The following is a 24,828-nucleotide window of genomic DNA, read 5'->3' as shown; positions in this document are numbered from 1 at the left end:
CTTATCATCAACTGACCTTCTTGGAGAAATGGTCTGAATGACTGGATTGCCAATTTTACTGCCAGCATTTCCTTTAGATTTATGTGCAGGCGCAGCTGGCCTTGAGTCCATAAGCCTTGTATGCACTTGTCCAGCATGTGTGCCCCCCAACCGAGGTCTGATGCATCTGTCGTGATGGTTTGGCTTGGTTGACTGTTGCAGAAGGGCAATCCTGTGTTTGATTGACAGGCCTGAGTCCACCATAGGAACTCTTGCTTCAGGCATGGGATTATTGGAATTTTGGTTTCTAGGCTGTGCTTGTGTTGAGACCACAAATTCTTTAGGTACCACTGTAGCTTTCTCATATGCAGCCTGGCATGAGGGACCAGAATTATGCAGGATGCCATGAAGCCTAGGGCTTGCAGTACTTTCCTTGCAGTTAGATGGTTCTACTTTGTTAATGCCAAGAAGTAGAGAGGTAGTTGCTTTTCCTTTTCTGCAGTTAGGAATGCCATTTGTTTTGATGTGTCCAGCTCTGCACCCAGAAAGGTTATTCTTTGGGATGGAATCAGCCTTGACTTTTTTATATTGACTGTATATCCCAGGGCTTGCAGCAGGTAAATGACTCTTTGTAAGTCTTCTGTTAGCTTCCTTTTGTTGTCCGCTTGTATTAGGCAGTCGTCCAGGTAGGGGTAAATTTGGATTCCCTGAAGTCTGCAATTAGCAATTACTGATGCCAGGCATTTCGTGAACACTCTGGGCGCAGTAGATAAGCCAAAGGGCAATGCTGAGAATTGATAATGCTCTGATCCTGCAAGAAATCTGAGGTATCTTCTGCAATTTGGTCGTATGGGGACGTGCAGGTATGCCTCCTTGAGATCTAGAGTTACCAGCCAAGACTCCTTGCCCAGCATGGGAAGGAGCTGCTGTAGGGTCAGCATTTTGAATTTTGGAACAATGAGGAATGTGTTTAAAGCGGACAGGTCGAGAATAGGCCTCCATTTGCTCTCTTTTCTTGGTACCAGGAAGAGTCTGGAGTAAAATCCCTTTCCTTGTTCCATAGATGGTACCTTTTCCACAGCTCTCATTCTTAATAATTGAGATATTTGCTTTAGAGCTTCTGCCCTTTGAGTAGGTGGTAGGTTTGGCATTCCTCTCTTTGCTGGTAGAGTATGGAAATGGAACCTGTAACCTTGGTCTATAGTTTGCAAAATCCATTTTTCCCTTGTGATGCAATGCCAGTTCTTTGAAAACAATGTTAGCTTTCCGCCTAAGGGTGCTTCCAAGTTGTTCCCTGGTAGGCGGTGCCACAGCCAAGTCACTGTGATTGTGTTGTTGTAGTGGTGGTGGCTGCGTCTGTGCCTCGCTGGTTGTTACCTTGCCACTGGCGTCCCCTGTAGGCACCCCTGGATTGGTTTCTGCCTCTTGAACGCCTATTCCTGCATCTCTGTGTCTTAGAGGAGTCTGGAAAGGACCAATTCTTGGAGGGCCAGTTCCTGCTAAACCTTGGAGGTTGAACCTGTAAGAAATCTTTCACTGTTTGTACAGATTTCGCCTTCTCTTCCATCTTTTTTAGTACCTGCTGTGCAGGGGAACCAAATAAATTGACTTTGTCCATGGGAGCATCTAAAAGCTTTGATTTGACATGGTCTGGTAATGCCTGCTCTTTCAACCATGCATGTCTCCTGATAACTGTGCCAGTCATGGCTGATCTAAAGGAAGCCTCCAGTGCATCATAGCCACATTTTAAAGAATGGTTACTAACCTGCTGTATGTTATGTACCATTTCCTGAACATATTTCTTATCTAAAGATTCTTCAGAGGACAGCTTTTAGTTAACTGGTCGAGCATAAACTCTTGATATTGAATCATATGAAATTGGCAGTTCAAAGCTCTAGCTGACAAAGTAGCAGGGGTGTAAACTTTTTACCCCATCGCTCTAAGGACCTGGATTCCCTTTCAGAGGGAGGGTTTTAGTAGATGTAGTTGCTACAGCTTTAGGGCCCTGGGAGATAGTCTCTGGATCTGCAAAAGGAGCCTTGTATAAATGGTGATGAGTGTCCGGGACCCTGTAGAACCTATCGGGCTTAGCAGGGGCCGGAGGTAATGAATCAGGAGCAGTGCAAGCATCATTAAATGCATCATCTACAACAGAAAGAACTGGAGGTATAGCTAAAGGCCTATGCTGTGGCAAATGTAGAAAGGTTCTAAGCCTTTTTCTGGAGTCTGAGAAATCTTGGCCCTGCCACTGAAATTGTTCCCTCATAGCATGCAAGGTTTCCCCAAAGGAAAATTCCTCAGGTGGAGAGGCTGAAGGAATGGACTCTTCAGCATCAGAGTCTTCGTAAGGAGAATAAGGAGCCTCAGGAGGGTCTGTATGTTCTGAGTCTCTCCATTACCTCAGATCAAGTTTGCAACCTAGTATAGAAAGAGTGAAGCCCTGTCTAAGGTAGAAAGTACAGTTTACCCAAGTGGATACTGGCTCTGGGGGCTCTGCTCTAGGCCTCTTCTCTGGAGGTGGATGAGAGGTCCTGTCTGGATGAGGCTGGGATCCACGAATTAAAGAAATGAGATCCTCAGCCAAAGAAAGCATATGGGAACTGGTGCTGGGCCTGTGAGAGGGGGGGCTTGACAAGCACCGTTTTTGAAGCTTTAGCTGCTTTAGCCCTGGCAAAGGCCTTAATAGACATGGCTGCAGGAGGCCTAGCAGCTCCACGTGCAGGGGTTGAAATATCCAAGGGAATAGTGTCTGATAATTCCTGAGAAACCGCAACTGCAGGTTGGATTTCAGAAGCCGATTCCACCAGGTTAGAAGAGGCCTCGGTAGAAGGCATGTTTTCGGCTGGGGAAAGAACCGTATGCTCGGTTTCAGCGGAAACCGAGACACTCGTGGTTGGCTTAACCGCGGTTTCGGCCGAAACCGCGGACCGCGAGTGTCGGTCCATTTCCCTGCGTTTTTTGGTTATTTGTGAAGTCGGAGGATCCGACGGCATGATATAAGCAAAATCAGAGCCGAAAAACTGTTCTGCAAACTCCGACCGGCGTCTAAGCGTCCGTCGGTTAAAAGAAGCACAGGCTAGACAAGCTGCTACATCGTGATTCACTTTTTCTGACATCGGCTGAGGCAAGAAAGAGTCCCCAACGGGGTACTTAGCTTTTTAGAAGTCTTCGAAGTAGTATTCGGTAGTAGTAATCTCTGGTTCTGACCGACCGGCACTTGCGAACAGCTTCTGCTTCGGGCGCCACACGGCAAGAAAGACTGAGGAAAATGGCGTCGGCTGATGCCTTTATACCTGAAGAACTGCAGCTATGACGTCGGGTGAAGCGCGACACCAGCCGAAGCCAGACCCAGACTTTGGAATCCGGCCGACCGAAGGGCTGCCTGACGACAGGACTACCCATTTGTAAGGACTGCAGATGCATCCTTGAAGGACATCCCTACAACCTCCCAGGACAAAGGTCCAATCCTCCAGAAGTCCTTCGGAGGGGGCAGGAGGGTGAGATGTCCAGAATGAAGATCAACAACACAGATGGAACATTATGGTAAGGACCTAACTTCTTTATCTGATGTTGTCAATCTTCATTCAATCTTGACAGATGGGACAGAGTCCCCAGTTACTTCAGATCCTGGGTGGCCCCTAATGAAGGATATTCCTGAGTAAAATAGAGCCAAAGGATGCTCTTCTCCTGGTGACCATATCTAAATTGTAATGAGTAATATAGGTACGAGGGAGTGGCCCATGTTGGAGCAGCACATATTTCTTCCATGGAGGCCTTGGAATGAAAGACAGCTGAAGCAGATACAGATCTGGTGGAATGCGCTCAAACCAGAGCAGGTAGTTTGAGTTTATTCAAACTGTAGATAAAGGTAACACAATCCATAAGCCACCTTGATGAGGTAAACTTTTGAGAATGGTTTACCCAAGCTGGGTCCTGAAAAGGATACAAATAACTGGTCCAATTTCCTAGAAAGTTTTGTTCTGTCTAGGTAAAAAAGATCAGTTGTGTAAAATCTTACCATAACCATAGATGTCCTTCTCTTCCATGTTGCAGTATTCTCACGGTGGGATCCTCCACCTCAGGCAAACCGCACATCCGGCTCCTACACAAAAGCTTAATCCTGGCTGCTGTCAGGTACATGGGACGTCACATGCAGAGTCATAAACCATGGGCATTAAATGAAATGTCTGCATGCACAGACCTCAGAATTGACTGCCCAGTCAGACAACAGTTTAAGGAGAACAAGAATGATGCCAACCAGAAAGGATAAATGTGATGAAGGGGGTAGGAGGGAGGGCAGTAATACTGCAACATGGAAGAGAAGGACATCTATGGTTATGGTAAGATTTTACATAACTAATCTATGTCCTTCAATTCTCATGTTGGAGTATTCTCACTGTGAGAGAATACCACAGCTCAAGAGTTGGAAAGAGTGAAGGAAGCAATAACAGTCTCCAGGAAACCACAGAGGATGGCTCTTGCAAATCCTGTCCTGGCTCTGGATATATTGTCCAATTTGTAATGTTTGGTAAAAGTGTGCACAGAGGACCATGTGGCTGCATCTAATATGGTGGCTGTCTCCAGGCCTTTGAGGAAGGCTCCTGAAGAGGCCACTGCTCTAATAGAATGGGCTTTAACCTTATAGGGCAAGTCTTTGCATGAAAGGAGTAGTAGAAAGCAATAGTTTTTCATATCCAGGAAGATACAGTCTGCTTGGATACAGCTTTCCCCAGGGCCCTGGGGTGGAAGGATATGAAGAGCTGATTGGGCCTTCTAATGTTCTTGGTCTTGTCCAGGTAAGGATTAATTTGTATGTCTTATTCAGCAGTAGGCTACTGCTGAGGACAGACACTTTGTGAAGACCCTTGGTACAGCAGATAAACCAAAGGGCAAGGAGTACACTGAAAGTGTGAGTAGGTACAGCAAAGTGTACATACCTGCTGTAATTTGGATGAATGGGTATGTGGAGGTATGCCTCCTTCAGGTCCAAGGTGGCCATGAATGCCCTGGGTGGCAGTAGTCGAAATAGGGTTTGGAGGGATAGCATTCTGAAAAAAAGGACCTGCAGGAAAGGGTTTAACTGGGACAAGTCCGAATGGGCCTCCAAAGGCCATCATTTTTTGTACTAGGAAAGGTCTGTAGTAGAACCCCTGACCTTTTTGCCCTGATGGTACCCTTTTTCTACATTCCCTAGTGATAGTAGATCTTAGACAGTCTGAGGGATTAGATGTTTTTTTGGAGGGGAGGATATGCCTTGCGGTTGGGGGTTTTCCTGCCAGGTCATAAAGTACCCTTTTTCCAATACTGATAATAGCCAGTGGTCCGAGGTGACCTCTTTCCATAAGGGTAGACAGTAAGAGAGGCAGGTGGAGTGGGGTAGGTGGCTGACTGTTTCTATCTGGAAAGGGCTACCTCAAGGTGGGTTGAGAAGAGGCTGTCCTTGGGGTGGTAGCCTTTTTAGATCCTTTCCTATGTCTCGAAGAATAGGAGGAGGAGGAAGATGGGGCAGGAGCCCTCCTGACAAAAGTAGGCTTGGCTGGGTAGTTTCTATGCAACTTTGGGACAGGTGAGACCAATAAATGTTTGAGGTCCTGGAGTTCTTTACTTTTTTTCCTGGGGGATTTTGAACAGTTCAGCAGACTGTTTGCTAAACAGGAATTTATTGTCTAGGGGGTGCAACCAAGATTTTGTTTTTTAAAGTCATCAGGAAGTGGCTGTAGTCTGAGATGGGAATATCTGTACAGTAGAAAGGCTGAAGCAGCAGACCTGGCTGAAGCCTCAGCAGCATCTTAGCTGCACTTTATATAGTGTCTGGCAACCTGCGCTGCCAATGAGACCTTAGATGCTACCTGCATTTTGTTTTGTGATTCAAACAGAGAAGAAAGTAATGAAGTTGCCTGGAAAACCAAGTCTAGGGCATATCTGACCACGTGGGTCTGATAACTGATTGCCCTGAAGGTTAGAGTGGAAGACGTGTAAATCATTTTCCCCCCAGTCTGTCCATGACCTTACTGTCCTTGTTGGATGGCAGAAGGGAGGAAGAGGGAATTTGTCTAGATCATTTACCTGGGGCCAATGCAATGACAGCAGGGTCTGCCATAGGTGGCTTGATGAAGTACTTGTCATCAGGTACTTTATAAAACATGTCAGGTTTCTTGGGTACTGGGGGCTGTGAGTCAGGGGTCTTGGAGCCTGAGGCAAATGCATACAGGTAAGCTGGAATGACAGGGGGGACAGCAGAGGAACATGGTGACCATCTGAAGCAACTCAAGTACCTCTTTTGTACCTCAGTCATCTGTGTGGCATCCCATTTGAAATACTCTCACCAAAAGAAATCTTCGGTTGGGGAGTCTAATTCCAGGGAGTCTTCATCTGGAGAGTAGTAATCCAGGGGGGAAGCTAGCTGGGATGCACAAGTCAAAGATTCATCTGAAGAGGAGGAAGACAAATCTTCCTCCTGAGTAAGAGCAGGGGGAATGGAAGAAGCTGAGAGCAGGCAAGGTAGGAGCAAGTGAGGCTGAAGGCCTAAGGGCCATAAAAGCCTGTACCAAAGAATGGGAAAATGTTTGCCAGTTTTAGGTGCTTGTTTTTTGTTTCCTCTTAAGAGGAGTAGTCTTAGTAGTAGTTAGAGAAGGAGCAGGCCTAGGATTGGTCTTCTGTCCTGTGGTAGAAGAGTCCTGTTCTGGCTGCATGGGTGGCTGTCTGGTGAAGCCCGGTTCGCCTCGACATCAGCTGAAGCTGATGCTGGAGTCACCTCCGAGAACGTGCCGACTGGAGATTCCCAGGCAGCTTCCACAAAAGTACCCGGCAAAGTCACCAGTTCATCCGGACATCCCTCAGTCCCTAGACTGGTAGCTGGTGAGACGTCCAACGTCTGAGAGGCAGATACAGTAGGCCTTGCAACCTTGGCCCTCTTTTTAGGTGGCCGACTCTGGTTCCATGCCTAGTGCTAAATGTTTTAGTCTCTGGTTTTGTACAAAAAGTTTTAGGGATGCCAGACAATTGCAAAGGGTTTGGGGAATGCAAGATTGGCAAATGGTACAGGTCATGGGATTGGCCTAAGCAAAACAAGCACAACTCATGCGAATCCTTATGAGGAATTTGACGGCAGCACTTACATTCCCCTTTCTAGCTGACATCGACTAATTAAAAGGGAGCAACAGCAACCTAAGCCTAAGGAAGAAAACAAAAAATTCCCCAATGGGGTACTTATCTTTAGAAGTCTTCTGAAGAGCAGAGCGAGCAAGCTGACGTTCGAGTGTTCTGAGGTATGTGCGTGCAGATGTCACATTTAAGGTCCATGGTTTATAGCCCTGTGTGTGATGTCCCACGCACCTGACAGCAACCAGGCTTAAGCTTTGGCATAGGAGCCAGATGTTCGGGTCGCCTGAGGCAGAGGATTCCACAGAGAGAATACTGCAACACGAGAACAGAAAGACATCAAAACTGTCTGTAGACATCCAGCAGATGCAAGCAGTATTTACCTTTATTTGAAAAATTTGGAAAGACTGGCAAGTCTATAGACTGGCAATACTAGATTCTGATATCACTTTGAGGAGAAAGGATGGATTTTGTTCTTAGCAACACTCTCTTCTTGTGAAAAATGATACAAGGATGTCTCGCACATAAAGCCTATAGTTTGGAAATTCTGGCAGATACGATAGCCATCGGGAAGACGGTTTTCCACGACAAAAATAGGAAGTCGCATGTAGCTGCTGGCTCAAAGAGGTCTCTAACTAGATACTGTCGAACTAGAGTCAAATCCCATGGTGCCATAGGATCTTTGAAGGGGGTTTAAGATGTAAAGCACCTTTAAGAAAGATTTTTTGCAAAAGCAATGAGACATCAAGGAATGATCATCAGATCAGTTATGAAAGTTGGAAACAGCTGCTAACTGGACTTCAATTGTGGAAGTAGAGGCTCCTGATTCATATAACGACGTTAAAAATTCCAGTACCTTATCAACTTATAAAGGGGTCTATGCTGTTTGTACAGGGCCAAATTGAAAATCTCTTCCATTTGCCAAGGTAAAGTTTCCTAGTGGATGGTTTATGGGAACCCAGAAGAATCTTTTGTACTGTAGAAGCTAAGTTATTCTGCCTGGCAATTACTGGAATTGGAGATACCAAGCTGTCATCTTGAGATTGTAGAGATTGGGATGCAACAAGCCCTGTGGGTGGGACAACTGGTCCGGAGCTGGGTCCAGAATCCAAGGACGGTGAACCAGGCCAAAGGAAGGGGAACCAGACTTGACAGGGCCAATAGGGTGCAATGAGAATAACTTTGCTTCTGAACCTTTAGGCTTTCCTCAAAAACTGGGGCATCAGTGGAGTATGGGGAAAGGCATAAAGTAGTCCCAGTGGCCAATCAAGAAGTGCGTTTCTCGGGGGACTCTGTGTGGGGGAATTAGGGTAAATTAGTGGCTGCATTTGTTATCAGATAGGTGAAAAGATCGCAGCAAGGCTGGCCCCAACAAAAAAAGACTTCATCGCTACGTTGTGCCTGAGAGACCAGTTGTAAGGCAGGAGGATGCTTCTGCTCAATTTATCCACAATCACGCTGGAGTTTCCCAGGACATGCATTGCTATCAGAAAGCGGTTGAAAGTGATGGCTCATTGCCAAATCCTGAGGGCTTCCTAACACAGGGGGTAGGATCTGGTCCCCCCCTGCTTGTTGATGTACCAGACTACAGACATGTCTGACTGGAAAGCAACTGTCCCAGATGGAATGGCAGACTGAAAACGCTTGCAACACTAGAAACACTGCCTTCAATTCTAGGATACGGATGTGCAGATTGGCCTCTTGCAGGGACCAAATGCCTTGAGCAATCTTTCCCAGATAATGCCCCCTACCCCATCTGGGAAGCATCCGTTGTCACTATGGTTTTGGCAGAGAGGAAGAAAAGGTGCGGCCCCATAACTTGTCCTCTTGACTTCATCCACCAGGATAGATCTTTCTTGCAGTGATTTCTTATAAGAACTGGATGAGACAGAGTGAGCTAAAATTGATCATTGTGACAGCAACAGCCATTGCAGCAGCCTCATGTGAAACCATGCTAGGGGTGCTAAGGTTATAGGTGTTGCCATGGTTCCCACACTTTGAAGTACCAGGTGATCAGGGACCTTGTTTCAGGAAATAACTGTCAAACAGAGCTAGGGCACTTCTATGGGCTAGGCTTGTAAAAGTTCCAGGGCCATTAGCCTAGTACACACCTATGAAACTTGTGACCTTAGTTTTTGCAGCCTGTGGAGGGGAAAGGAGGCTACACAAGAAAATGTATTTAGTCTTGCTCCTATGAATTCTATTGCCTGTGTAGGAGAGTCAACTGTGAGTTTTCCTTGTTGATTGAAATGCCCAATGATTCGGTGAGGTGTAGCACGAATTCTGTGGCATAATGCAGCAGATGCATGGAGGGGGTGCTGAGGAGCCAGTCTAGGTATGGAAACACTCTGAATCCATGTAGCCTCAAGTGTGCTGTTACAACTGCCATGCATTTGCTGAACACCCTTGGGGCTGTGGTGAGACCGAAGGGCAGTGCTCGGAATTGGTAATGACAGACTCCCAACTGGAAGCAGAGACATCTTCTGGAGAGCATCTGTCCATTTTAAGTGGTAATACTTGTCCTGAAGGTCTATACAGCACAAACAGTCTTTCTTCTTCAGAAAGGGAAGGACAGACTGAACAGTGACCATCTGGAATTTTGTCTTTTGAACAAACTTGTTCAGTAGGCTGAGGTCTAAAACTGGTATCCAGTCCCCTGTCTTTTCTGGCACTAAAAAGAATCTCGAGTAAAATTTGGATCCTATCTGGTCTGGTGGGACTTCTTGGATGACTTTTTTGGAGCAGCTTTTGAATTTCTACTACTGCTAGATCCCACTGACTGGGTGGAACACTGGGGATTCATTTTTGTGATTTTGGTAAAAGACTGAAGGGAATCTGGTAACCTCTGGTGATAATTCTCTGCACCCAAGTATCTGAGGTTATCATGAGACAGGCTGTTTGAAGCAGTGAAAGTCTCCCCCTAGACTGCTTCCAGAGGTGAGCAAACGGGGCTCTATTCAGGAGTACCAAAAGGGTTGTCTGGAAAAGGAATCTCTGGTGCCCTGATTATGCAGACCCCCTCTGCCACGGGGAGGGCGTCTTCCATTAGACTTCCGCCCCCTCTGCCTCCGAACGAGTACTCACCACGTGTGTCTCAAAGGCTCTTGGGATTTCTTGAAATTTTCCACTCCTCTGATTTCTAGAATAGGATCGATGAGGAGTAGAAAAACAAATGCCCAGAGCAGAAAGGGTCTGACATTTTCACATCTGGCTAGTGTGTTAACTTTAGGGCCAAATAAAGAAAAAACGTCAACAGGAGCGGTGACTAAGGATGACTTGAAAGGCTCCGCAAAGTCACACAAGCGCATCCAGGCCTGGCGCCTTATTGCAACGCCTGTACCCGCTGCCTTAGATGTTCCTTCGGCTGTATGAGCAATAAGCTGCACTGATGAGTTTAAGATAGAATCCAGGGTGGCAAGCTGAGAGGCAACTTTATCTCAAACCTCGTCAGACAGTTCCTGTAAGGGTGTCCGAAAGTTCAGTTATCAGATTCCTTTGGGGTCTAGTAAAATGTGGCATGAAATTCAAGGGCCTAAGAGCGAATGTCAGTGATGCAAAGACCCGCGTCCCAAACCTGTCCATCATCCGAGACTCTTGGGTTGAGAGGATAGACAGTAGGACTCTCCTCGGCGAGTTCCTTTTTGGTGGCTGCCATCACCACCATGGCATCTACTGCTAAAACCTTTCTCCAATGTGGTTGGTCTTCTAAGGCTGTCAAAATTTTATCTAGTCTCCGGGGAATGGGCTCTATGGAATCAGGATCCTTCCACGTACGCTGAACGATCAGCTTAATTAGATAGTCAACGGGTGGGGTCACTCAAGAAGTAGATGGGTGGGCACGAAAAGCTTGCAAGAACACAGATTCCTCAGAGGATAGGTTTCAGGACTTCAAACACCTCTCTTTTTTAGGAATTCTAATATGTCTTCATCGTAATCTGTGTCTTCCATGACGGATTCTTCTAGAGAAACTAGATACTTCCTCTTGCAAGTCTTCTTACAGGGTGGCTCCTCAGCAGGAATCTCTGAGGAAGACACCAAAGAAGAGGGACCTTGAACAGGGATGTCTTGCAGCTCCTGTGCTCGCTGTCCAGATGCGGTAGTGTGACAACTGCAAACCAAAGGAAACAAAAATGTGACACTCAAGACGTAGAAGGAGCCTGTGGAGGCTAACTCTCTCTCCATGATCCGGAAGTCAGGCCCACCTGAAGAGGGATGGCAGCCCGAAACAGAGAAAGCCAGGGTCACACCCTGCTCCGATGAACTGCCCTACAAAACAGGAGACGGGAAGATTCGGAACTGTCAGGGCCCCGAGAGACAAAGACGGTGCCATAGTAACAACCAGAACCATACAGAAGCTCCCAGAACCGACAGCCAAACCACGATCCTGGGTGTGCAATGGATCCAATGGTGCTGAAGACATTAGAGATGACCCTGGTGCCGAGGTAGGTCCAACGTCGGCACCAAAACAGCTGGGACCAGGATAGTTGAAGTGATGGGCTCCAAACCTTGGAAGAAGGTTGAAGGAGGAAAGTCTGGTGGAGTCCTTGGAGAATATGCCTTGGCTCCGGGAGAGAGAGAGAGGTCTGCGTAGGTGCAGGAAGACCCTTGGCTGCCAAAAGCTGGTCCCTCCAATCTAATGATGTCCACTTCAGAGAGACTTCTGGATGAATGGATCAACATTCGGAAACTCTGGCCTATCAACAAAAAGGCTGGGGAGTTGACTCAAAAATGGGTCCACAAAGGGGGAATACATAGTTCTGGGAAAGTATAAATGTGTCGACTTTCAGGATTGTACGTTGCTGTGCAGAGGGGGAAGCCAGAACAGAATGAGAGGAGAATGAAGCTGGTGCTGAAGAAACTAAGTGCCGAAAAGTTTGTTGGTGCTGAATTAGTAATGGTGCAGGAACGGTCAGTACTGAGGAGTGAACCATCGGTGCCGAAGGTAGTTTCTTAATCACTTTAAGAACTTTAGCCTTGGTTCCAAAGACACAGATGGAATCACCAATTTGTGCGATTTTAAGTCTTGGACCAATGGTGAGGTTGACACAATAGCTTCTCTTATGAGACTCAGGTTTTGACAGTTTAGATGTCTGTAGCTTAGAGAGGGCTTCTTCGACGGAGGCTTTGAACAACACTTTCAGATAAGCTTATTGCATCGTTCTGCCAGAGTACGGGTACTGAAACCCTGGCAGATCTTACGCCCAGTATCTAGGTGGGGGGCACCCAAACAGTATACACAGGAAAGATGCCCATCCAAACTGAGCATCATTCTACCACAGTCCTGACATTGTTTAAATCCTGACATACCTTTTTGCTTATCCTCCATTTCAAAACACACACACACAAAGAAAACCAGTGAAAAAGACTTAAATGTAAAGGTCTACCAACAATGGTATTCAGAACTCCTTAAAAGGGCAAGGATGGGAAGGAAAGTGAAAATATACCAACGATAGTATCCAAGAGTTACCAAAGGTAAAAAAAAAAAAAAAAACTGAGATGGGGAAGGAAGTTACCAATGATGCTAACAAGAAATACCACTGGGTAAAAAGGGTGGGGAGATTAATATAAACAAACACACACTCAAGGAAATAGAAGTATCTAATATTTTAAATTAGGAAGTTTTTAAGCAAAAAATGGCTATATAGAAAGTATAGCAAAATCACTTAGCTGAGACCTGCGGGGACCAGGGAAATAAATATTCTGGGAAGAAATAGCCAGGGAATTGTTATGGCTAGGCTTGTATAGGCCCCTAGGGCCGATAGCCTAGTACCAACCTATGAACCTATGACAGTATCGTCTGACGCATCATTTTCAGAGTGGCAAACGAGATCTCGGGTAATGGAGAGACAGACATTGTGGGTAGTGAGCCTTAGCTTGAGAGTTTTTGGCTGGCACAAGCTGTTTAATGGCAGAGCCGGTACTGAGAGGTCAGAAGAGAGTCCCATCTGTCAAGACTGAATGAAGACTGACATCTGGTCAGACTTTTTAGTTGTCCTTTTCCAGTCACCAAAAATATAATTATCAGCTAGTAGGTAGATTTCAGACAGATAACTACACTAAATGGGGAAAGGAAATGTAGGGTCAAAATGCCAGGTAAAGAACAGAAAATTTCTAAAAAGCAAGACGACATTGGCAAACTGATGCAAAATATTTATTCCAAGATTTTTTTGATGCAGTAGTTTTTTTTTTCCTCATTCATGTGATAACCACTTTTTAATCTGTAAATAATGTTATCAAAATAATCTTAATCTTTGAAATCTCACAAAAATTTATATTTTACAATCCACCCTGAATATCAAGGCTGCAAGAAAAAATGCAAAAATTCCTATTTCTGAATATTTTACAGCTGTACCAAAACAAAAACAAAAACAAAACTCTTGGTTAAGTGAAAAAAAGCTTTTTTAAACCAAGCCAAAACCCCCATCATGAATGAATTCAGCTGTCTGTTAATTTTAATTTAAACACAGTATTAACTTCAATAATCATTAATTTGTCATTCACAATGATTGTTTTTGCACAACTGCTACCCCCCAAAAAAGTTGCACACAGAAGGCGCAGAAAGTTTCTTCAGAAGCTGACATTACAGTTTATTATTCTGTTAACAATCCATACTTCTGCAAATAAAGTGTGCACTGCCCATGTTTTTGCCTAAAACTCAGCTACTCAAATTATGCTTGATGAAGCATAACACAAGGCAAAAGGAGGCAGATGCAAAGCGAAACAAGCCACATTTTTTTTGTCTTTGGGATACAACTGTTTTCCCCAGGTGCATGAGAAAACTAAAATGAAGATGAAATGGAAGCGGTTCCATTCATATCTGATCCATCCTCTGGTAATGTGGAGAAACCTGTTGTTGTCTGGACTTCTCCACGCCCCTCGTCAGACATCGTCATCTGATGTTTCACTGCTACTGCTGGTTTCAGTGTCATAGTCTTCACTCAGTCCAAATCGAAAAGTGCTTTTCCAGGGAGAAAAAAAGGCAGCACTTCGCCCCTTCAGGAGACCATTCTTGTCAAAGCTTTTTCTCCACTTGCAGAGGGGAAAAGACAAAAAATATCAAAGTAGTTAATGACAGGACTTTATTTGAAATTTCTCTTCAAAATTACATGAGTCTTCCCAGTCAGAAGTATTTACCTCTAATGTTCTTTTTTAAAGGTACACCATTAACGCCAGCAGAAATCTTTACAAAATAAATATCAAACAATTAATAATAAGAAAAAAAGGCTGCAACAAAAAGACAAGTTTATACTTGCTTACAATGGTAGGGACTGAGACTACACACAAAAAAATGATCCTTATTAGTTCCATTAACTTCAGCAGTACCCACCTGCTTCCAACAAATGCAAAACTCTTGGAGGAAGAAGCAGGTGAGTCTCTCTCATTTTCTCCAGTGACCATCACATTTCATTTCCAACGTGATCTACTGAGTAGCAGGGAAACTATGCAAAATATTGTATAGGTACTTAACTTTGCCAGTAGACCTCTAAGAGAGGCTCGTGCAAAACCTAAACAAGACTAAAGAGCACAGCAACCTTTTACAGCAATCAAGGGTGTAGGCAGGAGCTATAATAAGCACAATGTGCAACTGTATGTAAAGAAAAAGGATCCTTTACCCCTTCTAATTAGTTTATTCCTCAACCTAGGTTGGAACTGAAGAGATGACTAAAGTACACCGCACACATTCTTCTCTTGAATGTGGCACAAATTCGCACAGCAGACGGAGGAAGGGAACCATTTACCCAATGCAGGAGCCTTACTTTCTGATTAGAAGTACTACACATCTTTATTACTGGTCAGGCAATGCCAATAAGTAACAAACAAATATACTTTAACTGGGTTAGTCCTACTAAGCTGGTGGGGCATTTATATGGACTAGGAGAAAATTGTCCAAGGCATTGGGAAATTAGATACTCAGATGGAACGTAATGGTGAGTACATAAGAAACCATAAAAGGCCAGGATATTCATTTGTCTGCAACCTAGGGGAGGGAGTAGGTGTAGGTATGATGGTTGGGCGGTGGGTCTGGAATCTACATCGAGCACCGGTGGATGCAAAGGATGCTATTCATAGAAGCTCAGCTCATCCTCCTATAGTGCAAAATAAATGTAATCTGATGAAGCCATGGTAGGATGCACAAATATCATGGAGAGGAAAATCAGGTAATTGCAGCCAAGGTAGATCCTCGACAGATGGAATGGGCATGAATACCTGGGATGCGTACACCAGTAGGCAATTGATAAGCCAATGAAAGAACCCGTGAAATATCTGGGACAGAGAAACTTTAGTGAGATAACCCGGACGAATTGATTCTGGGAGCACCGCTAGGGAAACCGCTGCAAGATCCCATTGAGCATGACCAACTGTCCTGTTGAGATAAAAACAGATGAAATGAAGCCCTGCTCAAATAGCTGTGGGAACCATATAAACCAACTGCTGCTCATATTTAGGGAAGAAAACATATCTGTTAATTGAAAATCTTGATAGCTGTGATTCGAAGAGTGTTTGTAGATTTGATTCACCTTTGTTCCTGCAAATAGGAAGATTGAGAGAGGCTACCAAGTTGATTTGTGTATTGAATAAAGAGCAGGTTGATGAAAGGCTGCCCGGATTGTAATGTGAAGGGAAAGGCTGGGATGTATGAAGCGTTAATTTTTCACATTTAGTGTATAATGAAGTGAAAAGGGGCTTGTGATAGTCCTGTGGGACCAAAGATTAAAGGTCAGGGAAGGAACTGCTTGTTTTACAGATTTTAGAGGGAGCTGAAAGTACCAAATAAGAAACCATATCCGGATGACAATTTGGCTAGAGGAGAAGGATGGAAATCTTGTGAAAGAGAAGAAACCTGAATGTCAACTGATGGCTACTTTTGAGTGTTGAAACTCAAGAACTAGAGGAATGAGAGTAAAGCCGCTGCCAAGCAGGGAGCTTGCAAGGCGCGAAGGGATGACTGTGGGTCCCCTGGACAAAGAAACGCTAAGAGAGGCTTCGGGGAAAGAAAGTCATTTAGGTTCAAACTGCTTGTTAAATAGCCTTACCGATAGAAGATTTACCGCCTGTCTTTATTTAGAGTGGAAATTGAGCCGCCAAGAACTTAGCTCTTGGAGAAAGAGGCACTTCGAGGAGGAATTGAGGATTGAAAGGATAGGCGATCAGCTTTGGTTAAACAGAGGTTTGGAGGATTCACCGAGGAGGAGAAGAACGGTGGAGGGAACAGGATGAACCGAGGCCAGATGTCGAGATATCGAGATCCCGGGTAAACCTTCCGGAAGGTTTATGAGCGGACAGCCAAGCATGAGAGGCAAGGGGTGGATAGGCCGTCCCAGGAGAGAGCCAAGCTGAAAGCCTTGCAACCTTGGGGATGGATGTGGGAAAGAGGACTGGTGACGAAAAAGAAAGGCGTGGATATCACCGAGTGAGAAAGGAGATAAGGGAGCGAAGGAGGATGAAGCAACCTTGGAGCATTGAGAATTTGAAGATTTGACAAGAGAAGGAGCAATCAGACTTAGAGCATCAGAGCTTCCGAGAGCTGTTCTGCATCAAAGACCGCCTAATTCATGCACCAGAGGTATTACAGGAGAAAGCTGAAGAGAGGCTGCCCAGTTGCTGAACTTGTCTGGCTTCCCTTTGAAAGTTATCAAAAAGACGCAAGACTTGTGCAATTTGACATACCAGACCAGATTCCAAGAAGTCCGATTGGATGTCACCAGTTCCCACCGGAATTTGCGTCCTTGCTTGTCCGCTTGTACCCAAGAGTAGACCCGGAGTCCTGAATAGAATATTGAAGACAGGAGGTTCTCTGAATCGCTCCTACATGATTTCCTAATAAAGAGAAATTGTTCCCCGACCTCGGGAATTGCGAACGCGGCCAAAGACTCTCCCACCCATTGAAGTGCCTTTATCGGTCACGTGGCGAAGTCAGAGTCCGGGAATGGAAAATGAGCACTGCGGGGACCGCTAACGGGGATAGAAGCGGAGGATGGCTAGCCGCATGCAAGCCTTGGGCAGGGATATGGCTAGATGCCCCCCCGCCCCAGTTCTGCTGGCCGCTTGCGTCAAGCGCAGGGGGAGAAGTCAATATGACCACGGCACCATGGAAGAAGAGCTATAGCAGGGACCAACTCCAAATGCCAACAGAGGATCAACTATGCTGGAACAGAACTTGAATGGAGAATGGCCCCACTGAACTCTGGCCGCAGGTGGATGAGGTCAGGGAGAGAGGTGTCTAAGACTTGAGCCGAAATCTTTAGAACTCCCGGGGCTGAGTTGGACTTTTTGTGTTGCTTGTGACTTAGGGCTTCATGGCCACCCCTGGTGCTGGAGTGGACTGCCAAGAGAAAAAGATGCCTCTTGTAGCCCGGTAGAGAGCCTTGTGATGGATGTGGAGTCCCAGCGAGAAGAGGGGGGAAACAGGTGGGTTTTTACTAGCTATAGTGAGGCCCAGAACTGGAGCAAGCTGTGGGTGTGGGTCTCGGAAGGACAGGTGCTGGTAGTGACTGTGGAGAAAGGGAACTGGCCTGGAAGTGGTGGAGCTTCCAATACCAAGGAAAGAGTAGGTCGCCTACCGGAGATGGTGAGCCTGAGCTCCTTGGGAGGCGTGATTTTCCCCAGAAGGGGAGAATAGACTGCAGGTGACTCTATCCCAAAGGGAAGCGGCCCTGCTCCTGGAGAGGGGAAGAGGATCTAGGAGAGACTTAGTTCCCCCGTCTTTTGGCACCCAGAAGATCTAGAGTAGGGGTCCCCCAGATCAGGAGGTCAGGGGGTGTGGCTGGAGATTCGGAATTTTTTAATAGATGGGATCTTTCTCAAGAGAAGCCTCCCGCCTTGGATGGTGATACCTGCCTATGGCACTTTTCAACTTTGGAAGGCTGAGGAAAAGAAAGTCTCTGGAACCTGCTGGATGTTTATCTTACCCCTGAACGGTCTGATATGATGGCCCCATGCCGCTAGGGTTTGGGAGCTTTTTCAAGCCCAGGGCGAGCAGGTGGCAACCCTCAGGTTGCCGGGCGCCGCCCGTGAGGGAGCAGAAGGTGTTATTCGGGGCCCCCTCAATTTTCTGGGAGCCCTCTGCCCGTAGAGCGGGCGCTCCTCCTTGTTCCTCCCCTGCTAAGAAGCCTCGGTCACGCTCAGAGAAAGGTTGTCTGGGACAGGGGGACTGGGAGCCCTCATCTCAGAGGTTGGCTCCTCCTGTAGGGATAGGCCTTCTTCGTGCAGTTCTGGGAGCCCCACGAATAGGGGCGCTCTTCCCGCCAAGCTTGTTCAACCTCGGATGACCGCCTTGCCCGCCTCGCAAGATCTCTGGCGGAGCTGAAGGGGCAGTTCTCGCGAAACGTCAGCCTCTAAGCAACGTGGCAAAAGAGCTCCTTGAAAAACAGGCCAGTGGCCCTGGGACAGCTCCTGTCTACGCAGTCGCCTGCCCCTTCCCTCCTCGCTGTCCAGGGCAGTAGCCGCATAGTAGTTGCAGTAACTGTTTTAAAGCGCCCAGAACATGCCGGGAGAGGAGCCAATGGACTCCTCCCAGGACTTCCTCCTCCCCAGCGCTCCTGGAGGAAAGATCTCTGCTCATCCACCGAATATGGCCCTGGGCCAGTTCAGCGCCTTTACCGAGAAGGTCCCCGGAGATCACATCCGTCTCCCGGACAGTCCATCATCCGGTGACGACTCGCCATGGGTGGACTGAGGGACTCTCCATCAACAAGTTCTCCTTTGAGTCAGCCGCCATCAAGGGACCATCTTAGCCAGTTCCTCCCAGTGGGTCCCGCCATCACCGGTGGGCGGATCCTGAGGCCCTCCCTCGCCATGGGCCTCCTTCCACGGGGTTTAAGGCCCCTTCCACGGTCTGGTGGGAATAAGGTCACCAGAGGTAGGGGTTAAGGGGGGGGACCCTGAGGTAGACGGTCCAAGAACACGGCCGGGCTTGAGACACCGGACTCGCGGCCCGAAGCACTTGGGCAGGTTTCCCCCCAATACCCAAGCCAACACATGATGTCTCCAAGGAGACCATCCCAGAACACCCCCTTTCCTCTTCCCCCGTTGGGAGTGCTCCTGTCTTCCTAGAGAGACTGGGCCTCCAAGTGCGTGGCCTCCTGACGTATGCTATGGGGGCGCCTCCCCTCCTCCTGTCAGATGTGCGAGTCTAGCAAGGACGCCCTCAGGGAGCCTTGGGCGAGCAAACGGAAAGCCCAGAGGCCCAGGGGTGGCAGAGCGGCGGGTGCAGCAGGGACCTGTGGGGGAAGCCTGCCGGAAGCCGGAGACCCTCGCCAGAGACCTCCGGGCCCTCGGCCCGCGTCGGCCCGGAACGGAGCTCTCCAAAGGGATCCGCTCCAATCGGCTCCCTCGGATCCGAAAGTGAAGGACAGCGGGGCGGCACCCGAAGAGTCGCGCGGGCTGCGCGGGCGCGCGGATCGGGCGCGATCGCCGGAAGCTACCCGATCGGGCGGCGCGGATCGATCGACGGAGATGCTCCCGAGGTCGGGTCCGGCGGCCGGAGGACCATAGGGCAGGCCTCCGGGTTCTCCTCGGTACGCCCGGCTGCTCGTTCTCCCTGCCTTCGGCTCGGGTTTGTCGGACGAAGGCAAATGGGGGGTTGGCAGGTGGTCGGAAGGGTAGAGGGCAGGGAGGCAGGAGCTCCCATCTCCCTCTGCAAGGGCCTGATGAATACCATCATCAGATGTCCAGATGCATCATCTCCAGGCTATGGGTAAGAGGCTACCGAGGTAGGCCTGAGACCTGGAGTGCATCCTCCCTGGAGTCGGCGGTCAGCCTCTCCTCCTCCCCCTCTCCTCCACCAGGGGGACACAGAAGCACCGGGGGAGGAGAAGAAAGGGGGACCGAGCCGGGGAGTAGTCTGCCGGGGAGAAGGGGCCAGGGGGCGAAACAAAAAAGGCCCCGCTAGCCGCCAGGTGCTTCCGGCCTCCTTAGCAGCTCCTCCTCCTCTCCTTTGGTTTGAGTCCCAGGAGAGGGAGGGGTGCACAGGGGGGACAACTGCACAACTGCAGACACAGTAGAGCGAGCGGAGGGAGGGTCTGGCGGTAAAAAAGACCCGCCAAGCATCTAAGACCACCTTTCCCTCAGTGCTCCCTCCAGTGCCTCCCCTGCACAAATGGAAATGGAAGAACCAGATGTGAGGTGCTCAAACCACTTAACACTTAACACAGTGTGGCTATCAGCCGTGAGAGCCTATATACACACGGAGTATTCGAAAATTTAAAATACTCAAAATAGTCTATATTAAAGGGAAACCTAACACTTTCACACAAATTTAGTCAAAGAATCAAAAAATTTTCTATTTTTAAACAAGAAAAGAGTTCACTTAGCTGAGAGCTATGTACCCACATCCAGTTACCAGATCCATAACCCACAGGTTGCAGACAAATGAATATCCTACTTCAGATCTACTCTTTGAAAGGTGTCAGTAGAGTTGGCTATACTGCGCATTTGCTTCCTTCAGTTCTGGCAAGGAAACAGCTGGGAGGAGTAGGACAATGGCTATGCAGTGAACACTGGAGTCAAACTGGCAGAAAGACACTGCTGGAAAAAGGAAATGATGGCTGCGTGGGTTCTGTACCCAATTTGTGTAGTGCGGAGAAGGAAAAAGACTGAAGAGCACAGCAGTTCAGAGAGGACTCGTGTCAGAAATTACTGACCTACAGAATGTCTGTCTTTATGACGGACAAAAAGGATTAATTGAACAGCAGGAACAAGGCAATGAATCTTTTTCTGCTACTTCTATCCATGACAGCAGTTTGGAGGAAGAAAGGGGAAGAAAAGTACAGTTGTGTAAGAAATTACCGCAACAGTAGATGCCCTAATGATCACTGCTGCAATATTCCAAACTAATTGGGTTGTCTTGCCAAATAAGTTTGAGGTCCAGCTGGGGTACAAAAGCCTCCACAGATCCTTATGTCTGATGTATGGGGACTAAGCCCACAGGCAAAAGGGTACATAAGCAGACGAATGAGAGTAAATCCTCATACCATCTCCAAGCCAGAAGTCCTGAGAAACAAAATGCTCAGTTAAGAGAGGAGAAGAAAAGACAGTGATCCTACTCAGTCCATTATAAAAAGGAAGGATGAAACCCAGAAACTCGGGAAGGTAGGACTGGAAAGAATACTGTAACAGTAATTAGTATGACATCTACTGTTCGTGTACATTCTTACACAATTTCACTATACCCTTCCTTAGATAACTGTTGCAGTATTCCAAACAATTGGGTGATTCTCACAAGATTATGGGTATAGGGTGGTTGGATGAGAAAAATACAGTTGTGTACACTTACCATAAATGTAGATGTTCGAGTGTATTCACTGTTGCAGTCATCACATTTGGGTAGATTCCCAAAGCTAAGGATGGGAGGATGAATTTCAATAGCATTAGGACCAGCTATAAGGCCCTGCAAGACTGCAGTGGCAAAGCCAGCTCTGGATTTAGAGAAAATTAGCAAATGGTAATGCTTGGTGAAAGTATGTACAGAACTCCAGGTGGTAGCTTCTGGGATGTTCCTGGTAGGGACACCTCTGAGAAAGGCTGTAGAGGTAGATGCAGCCCTGGTTGAATGGGGTCTGATCCCCTGTGGGATAGGTTTTCCATGGTGCTTATAAGCAAAAATGAGTGCAATGGCCTATCCAATTAGAAATGGTTTGCTTTGAAATAGCCTTCCCCTCTGTCCCTGCAGCAAATGCCACCAGCAGTTGTTCAGACTGTTGTCTGTGCACTGCAGTATCTGTTCCCCTTTGTTCTGTGGATTAGGAAAGAAGGTTGGCAAATGAATGGACTGATTAAGAGCCACACTGCACACCCCCTTGGGCATGAAAGAGGGATTGGTTCTGAGGGACACACTGTCCGCATGAAAGATGATGAAAGGCTCCACTGCCATAAGGGCCTGTAATTCAGATACCCTTCTTGCTGAAGTGATTGTTAAAAGGAAGGCTGTTTTCCAAGAAAGGAATTTTAAATCTGCATTAGCAGCTGGCTCGAAAGGAGGAAGAGTGAGTTTCTCCAATACAAAGTTAAGGTCCCAGGCTGGAATTGGGACTCTCTAGGGTGGTCTTAAATTTTTGGCCCCTCTGAGGAACTGCTTGAGCAGTGGATGAGAGAAGAGGGGAGGTTCTGTGTTATAAAGAGCTGAAATGGCTGAGGCGTGAATTTTGATGGAGGAAAAAGACAGGCCCTTGTGAAGCATCTCAGTTAAGTATTGAAGAATATGAGGTAATTTAGGCGCTGCTGTGCTCATCCCTTGAGACTGGTTCCAAGCACAGAATCTTTTTTCCATTTTACAGCATAAGATTTTCTAGTACTAGGCCTCCTTGCCTCTAAAATGATATCCATCACTTTACTGATGGATGGTAAAGGAGAGGTTAGGTAATTAGTCAGGCTGCTAGGTTCAGGGCTTGAAGCTGAGGGTGCAGAACCTGGTTCTCCTGCTGAGACAACAGGGTAGGCATCTGAGGCAGGTGCCATGGAGACAGGGATACACTGCATAAGAGGGGGTACCAGTGCTGGCATGGCCAGTCTGGTGCAACCAATATCATCCTTGGTTTGTCCTGCTTGATCTTTAGTAGTACTTTGGAGAGGAGAGGCAGAGGAGGAAAGGCATAAACTGATAGTTTTTTCCAGCTGAAGGACAGAGCATCCACTTTCCAAGCTTGTCTGTGGGGAGTCCTTGTGTAAAATTTGTCCAATTGGTAGTTCTGAGGAGAGGCAAACAGGTTTATATCTGGGCTCCCCCATTTGTTTGTCAACATGTTGAAAATCTTTGGTTCCAGTTTCCACTCATGTGGGTCCATGAGGTTTCTGCTTAGTCCGTCTGCCAGTGTATTTTGTTTTCCTGGCAGGAACTGAGCCTATAGATGCACTTGGTAGTTCAAGGCTGTGTTTCACAGTGCCATGGCTAGTCTGCACAGGGGATAAGAATGGGTACCCCCCTGCTTGTTTATGTACCACACAACAGTGGTGTTGTCCATCTTTACCATTAATTGTCCTGGAAGAATGTGGTCCTTGAAGGCTGTCAGAGCATTCTGTACAGCTAACATTTCTTTTTGATTGATATGCAAGTGCATTTGACGTGGTTTCCATTTGCCCTGAATGCACTTAGCTGCCAGGTGAGCCCCCTATGCATAGTCTGATGCGTCTGTTAGGGTTTGGGCGGCAGGGGGTAGAGTGAATGGTAGTCCCTTGTTTTGGTGGCAGGCCTCTGCCCACCAAAGGAACTCTAACCATAGTCAAGGTATGACAGGAATCACTGCTTCTAGATCCTGAGAATGTTGACACCATAGGCTTTTTAGATACTACTGTAGTTTCCTCATATGCAGACTTGCATATGGAATTAGAAGAATGCAGGAGACCATGAACCCCAAGGCTTGCAGTATTTGCCTTGCAGATAGTAGAGTTTTTGTGGCCACTAGTTTGAAGTAGGTTGTCAAATTAATTTGTTTCTCTGGAATGAGGAAAGCCATCTGGGAAGTTGTATTCAAGCTTGCTCCCAGGAATATAATTTGTTGACAGGTTACCAGGTGTGACTTATTTTCGTTTATGGTGTACCCCAGACAAGTTAGCACCCTTTGTACAAAAGCCAGATGATTCAAAAGTATGTCCTGGCTTTCTGCCTGAATTAGACAATCGTCCAGGTATGGGTATATTTGAATATTTAAGAGAATGAACTGACCACGACTGAATAATGTAGAAAAGAACTTTTAATGCATAAAAGTAAGCGCTTTCATGATCCCAACAACTGATCTCTTCATCAGACTAGTTTGCAACAAGCAGCATCTTCAAATTTAAACAGTAAAACAACCAATAACTATAAAACATTTCATTCAACTCTAATTGAAAGCATCACCTCCAATTAAATATGTAAATGATGCACATTTGTAACTTACATTCCTAGCAATGCTTTCTGTTTTACTTTAAAAACAAATGCAATAGTTAGTGTTTGAGGGGTCTAACCCTAAGAAAATGTTTTGGTGACAATGCATTGTTTATACCTGGTGTTTTCTCTGCCTGCAGTTGCAGAATCCATTTCTGCTCTGCTGGCTCAACTCTAATTGAATGCACCACCACCAATTAAAAATGTAAAAGCATATTTGTAGCTTACACATAAGGCAAGCAGATATGGCTGAAATGTGTACCATAACAGACGAGTATGTCAGGCCAGATTTTAACAACTCACACAAATAAGAGGGGCCAGTGGGCAATTTTCCTGTACTAGAAGCATTTTTTAAGCCAGACATCATACAGTAATTTTTTTCCATTTTGTTATGCAATATTTCCTAGTAGTATGTTTTCTTGCCTCCTGGAGAACCTTAAGCCCATACTCAGAAAAGTGCCTAAAATGGATCAGAATACTATCATCTATGTCAGACTGATGGATGACAGGTTGGGAAGTAATAGTGAACCCTTCTGTTGTGTGAGAAAGACCATTGTGGAGGACAATTCTCGTGATGGCCCTTGGCTAGGTGGAAGACAATGAGGAACCAATGCTGCCTTGGCCAACAGACAGTCACCAGTAAGATAGTACAGTTGTGTACACTTACCATAAAAGCAGATGTTTGAGTGTATTCACTGTTGCAGTCATCACATTTGGATTATCCCTGCCAGGGTAGCCCTCCGCTGGCCCGAGTACCAGAGACTTAGTATTTCTGCATCGGTTGCTGTTGCTTGAGAACTGACGTCATGTCATCAGTAGTATAAGTAAGGCAGCCAACGTCATTACATCAGTTTTCTTGCCCTAACCTGTCAGGAGCTCCCAGTAGG

At 46.7% G+C, this 24,828-nt stretch overlaps 1 protein-coding gene across 1 annotated transcript in view; it reads right to left on the bottom strand.

The window, feature by feature from the left end:
- Nucleotides 1–13,214: 13,214 nt before the first annotated feature.
- GPBP1L1 (GC-rich promoter binding protein 1 like 1) overlaps nucleotides 13,215–24,828 on the bottom strand; it is a 1,437,510-nt gene continuing 1,425,896 nt past the window's right edge. The window contains exon 12 of the mRNA XM_044070363.1: nucleotides 13,215–14,109. Coding sequence (XP_043926298.1) covers nucleotides 13,960–14,109 — 150 coding nt within the window. The 3' untranslated portion in view covers nucleotides 13,215–13,959. The remainder of the gene's footprint in view (nucleotides 14,110–24,828) is intronic.

The sequence above is a fragment of the Protopterus annectens genome, chromosome 4.part1 (genome assembly GCF_019279795.1).
Source record: "Protopterus annectens isolate FY-2018-M chromosome 4.part1, PAN1.0, whole genome shotgun sequence".
Classification (NCBI taxonomy): domain Eukaryota; kingdom Metazoa; phylum Chordata; order Ceratodontiformes; family Protopteridae; genus Protopterus; species Protopterus annectens.
The sequence above is the reverse complement of the archived record's forward strand: the minus strand, read 5'-3'. Positions and strand labels throughout refer to the sequence as shown.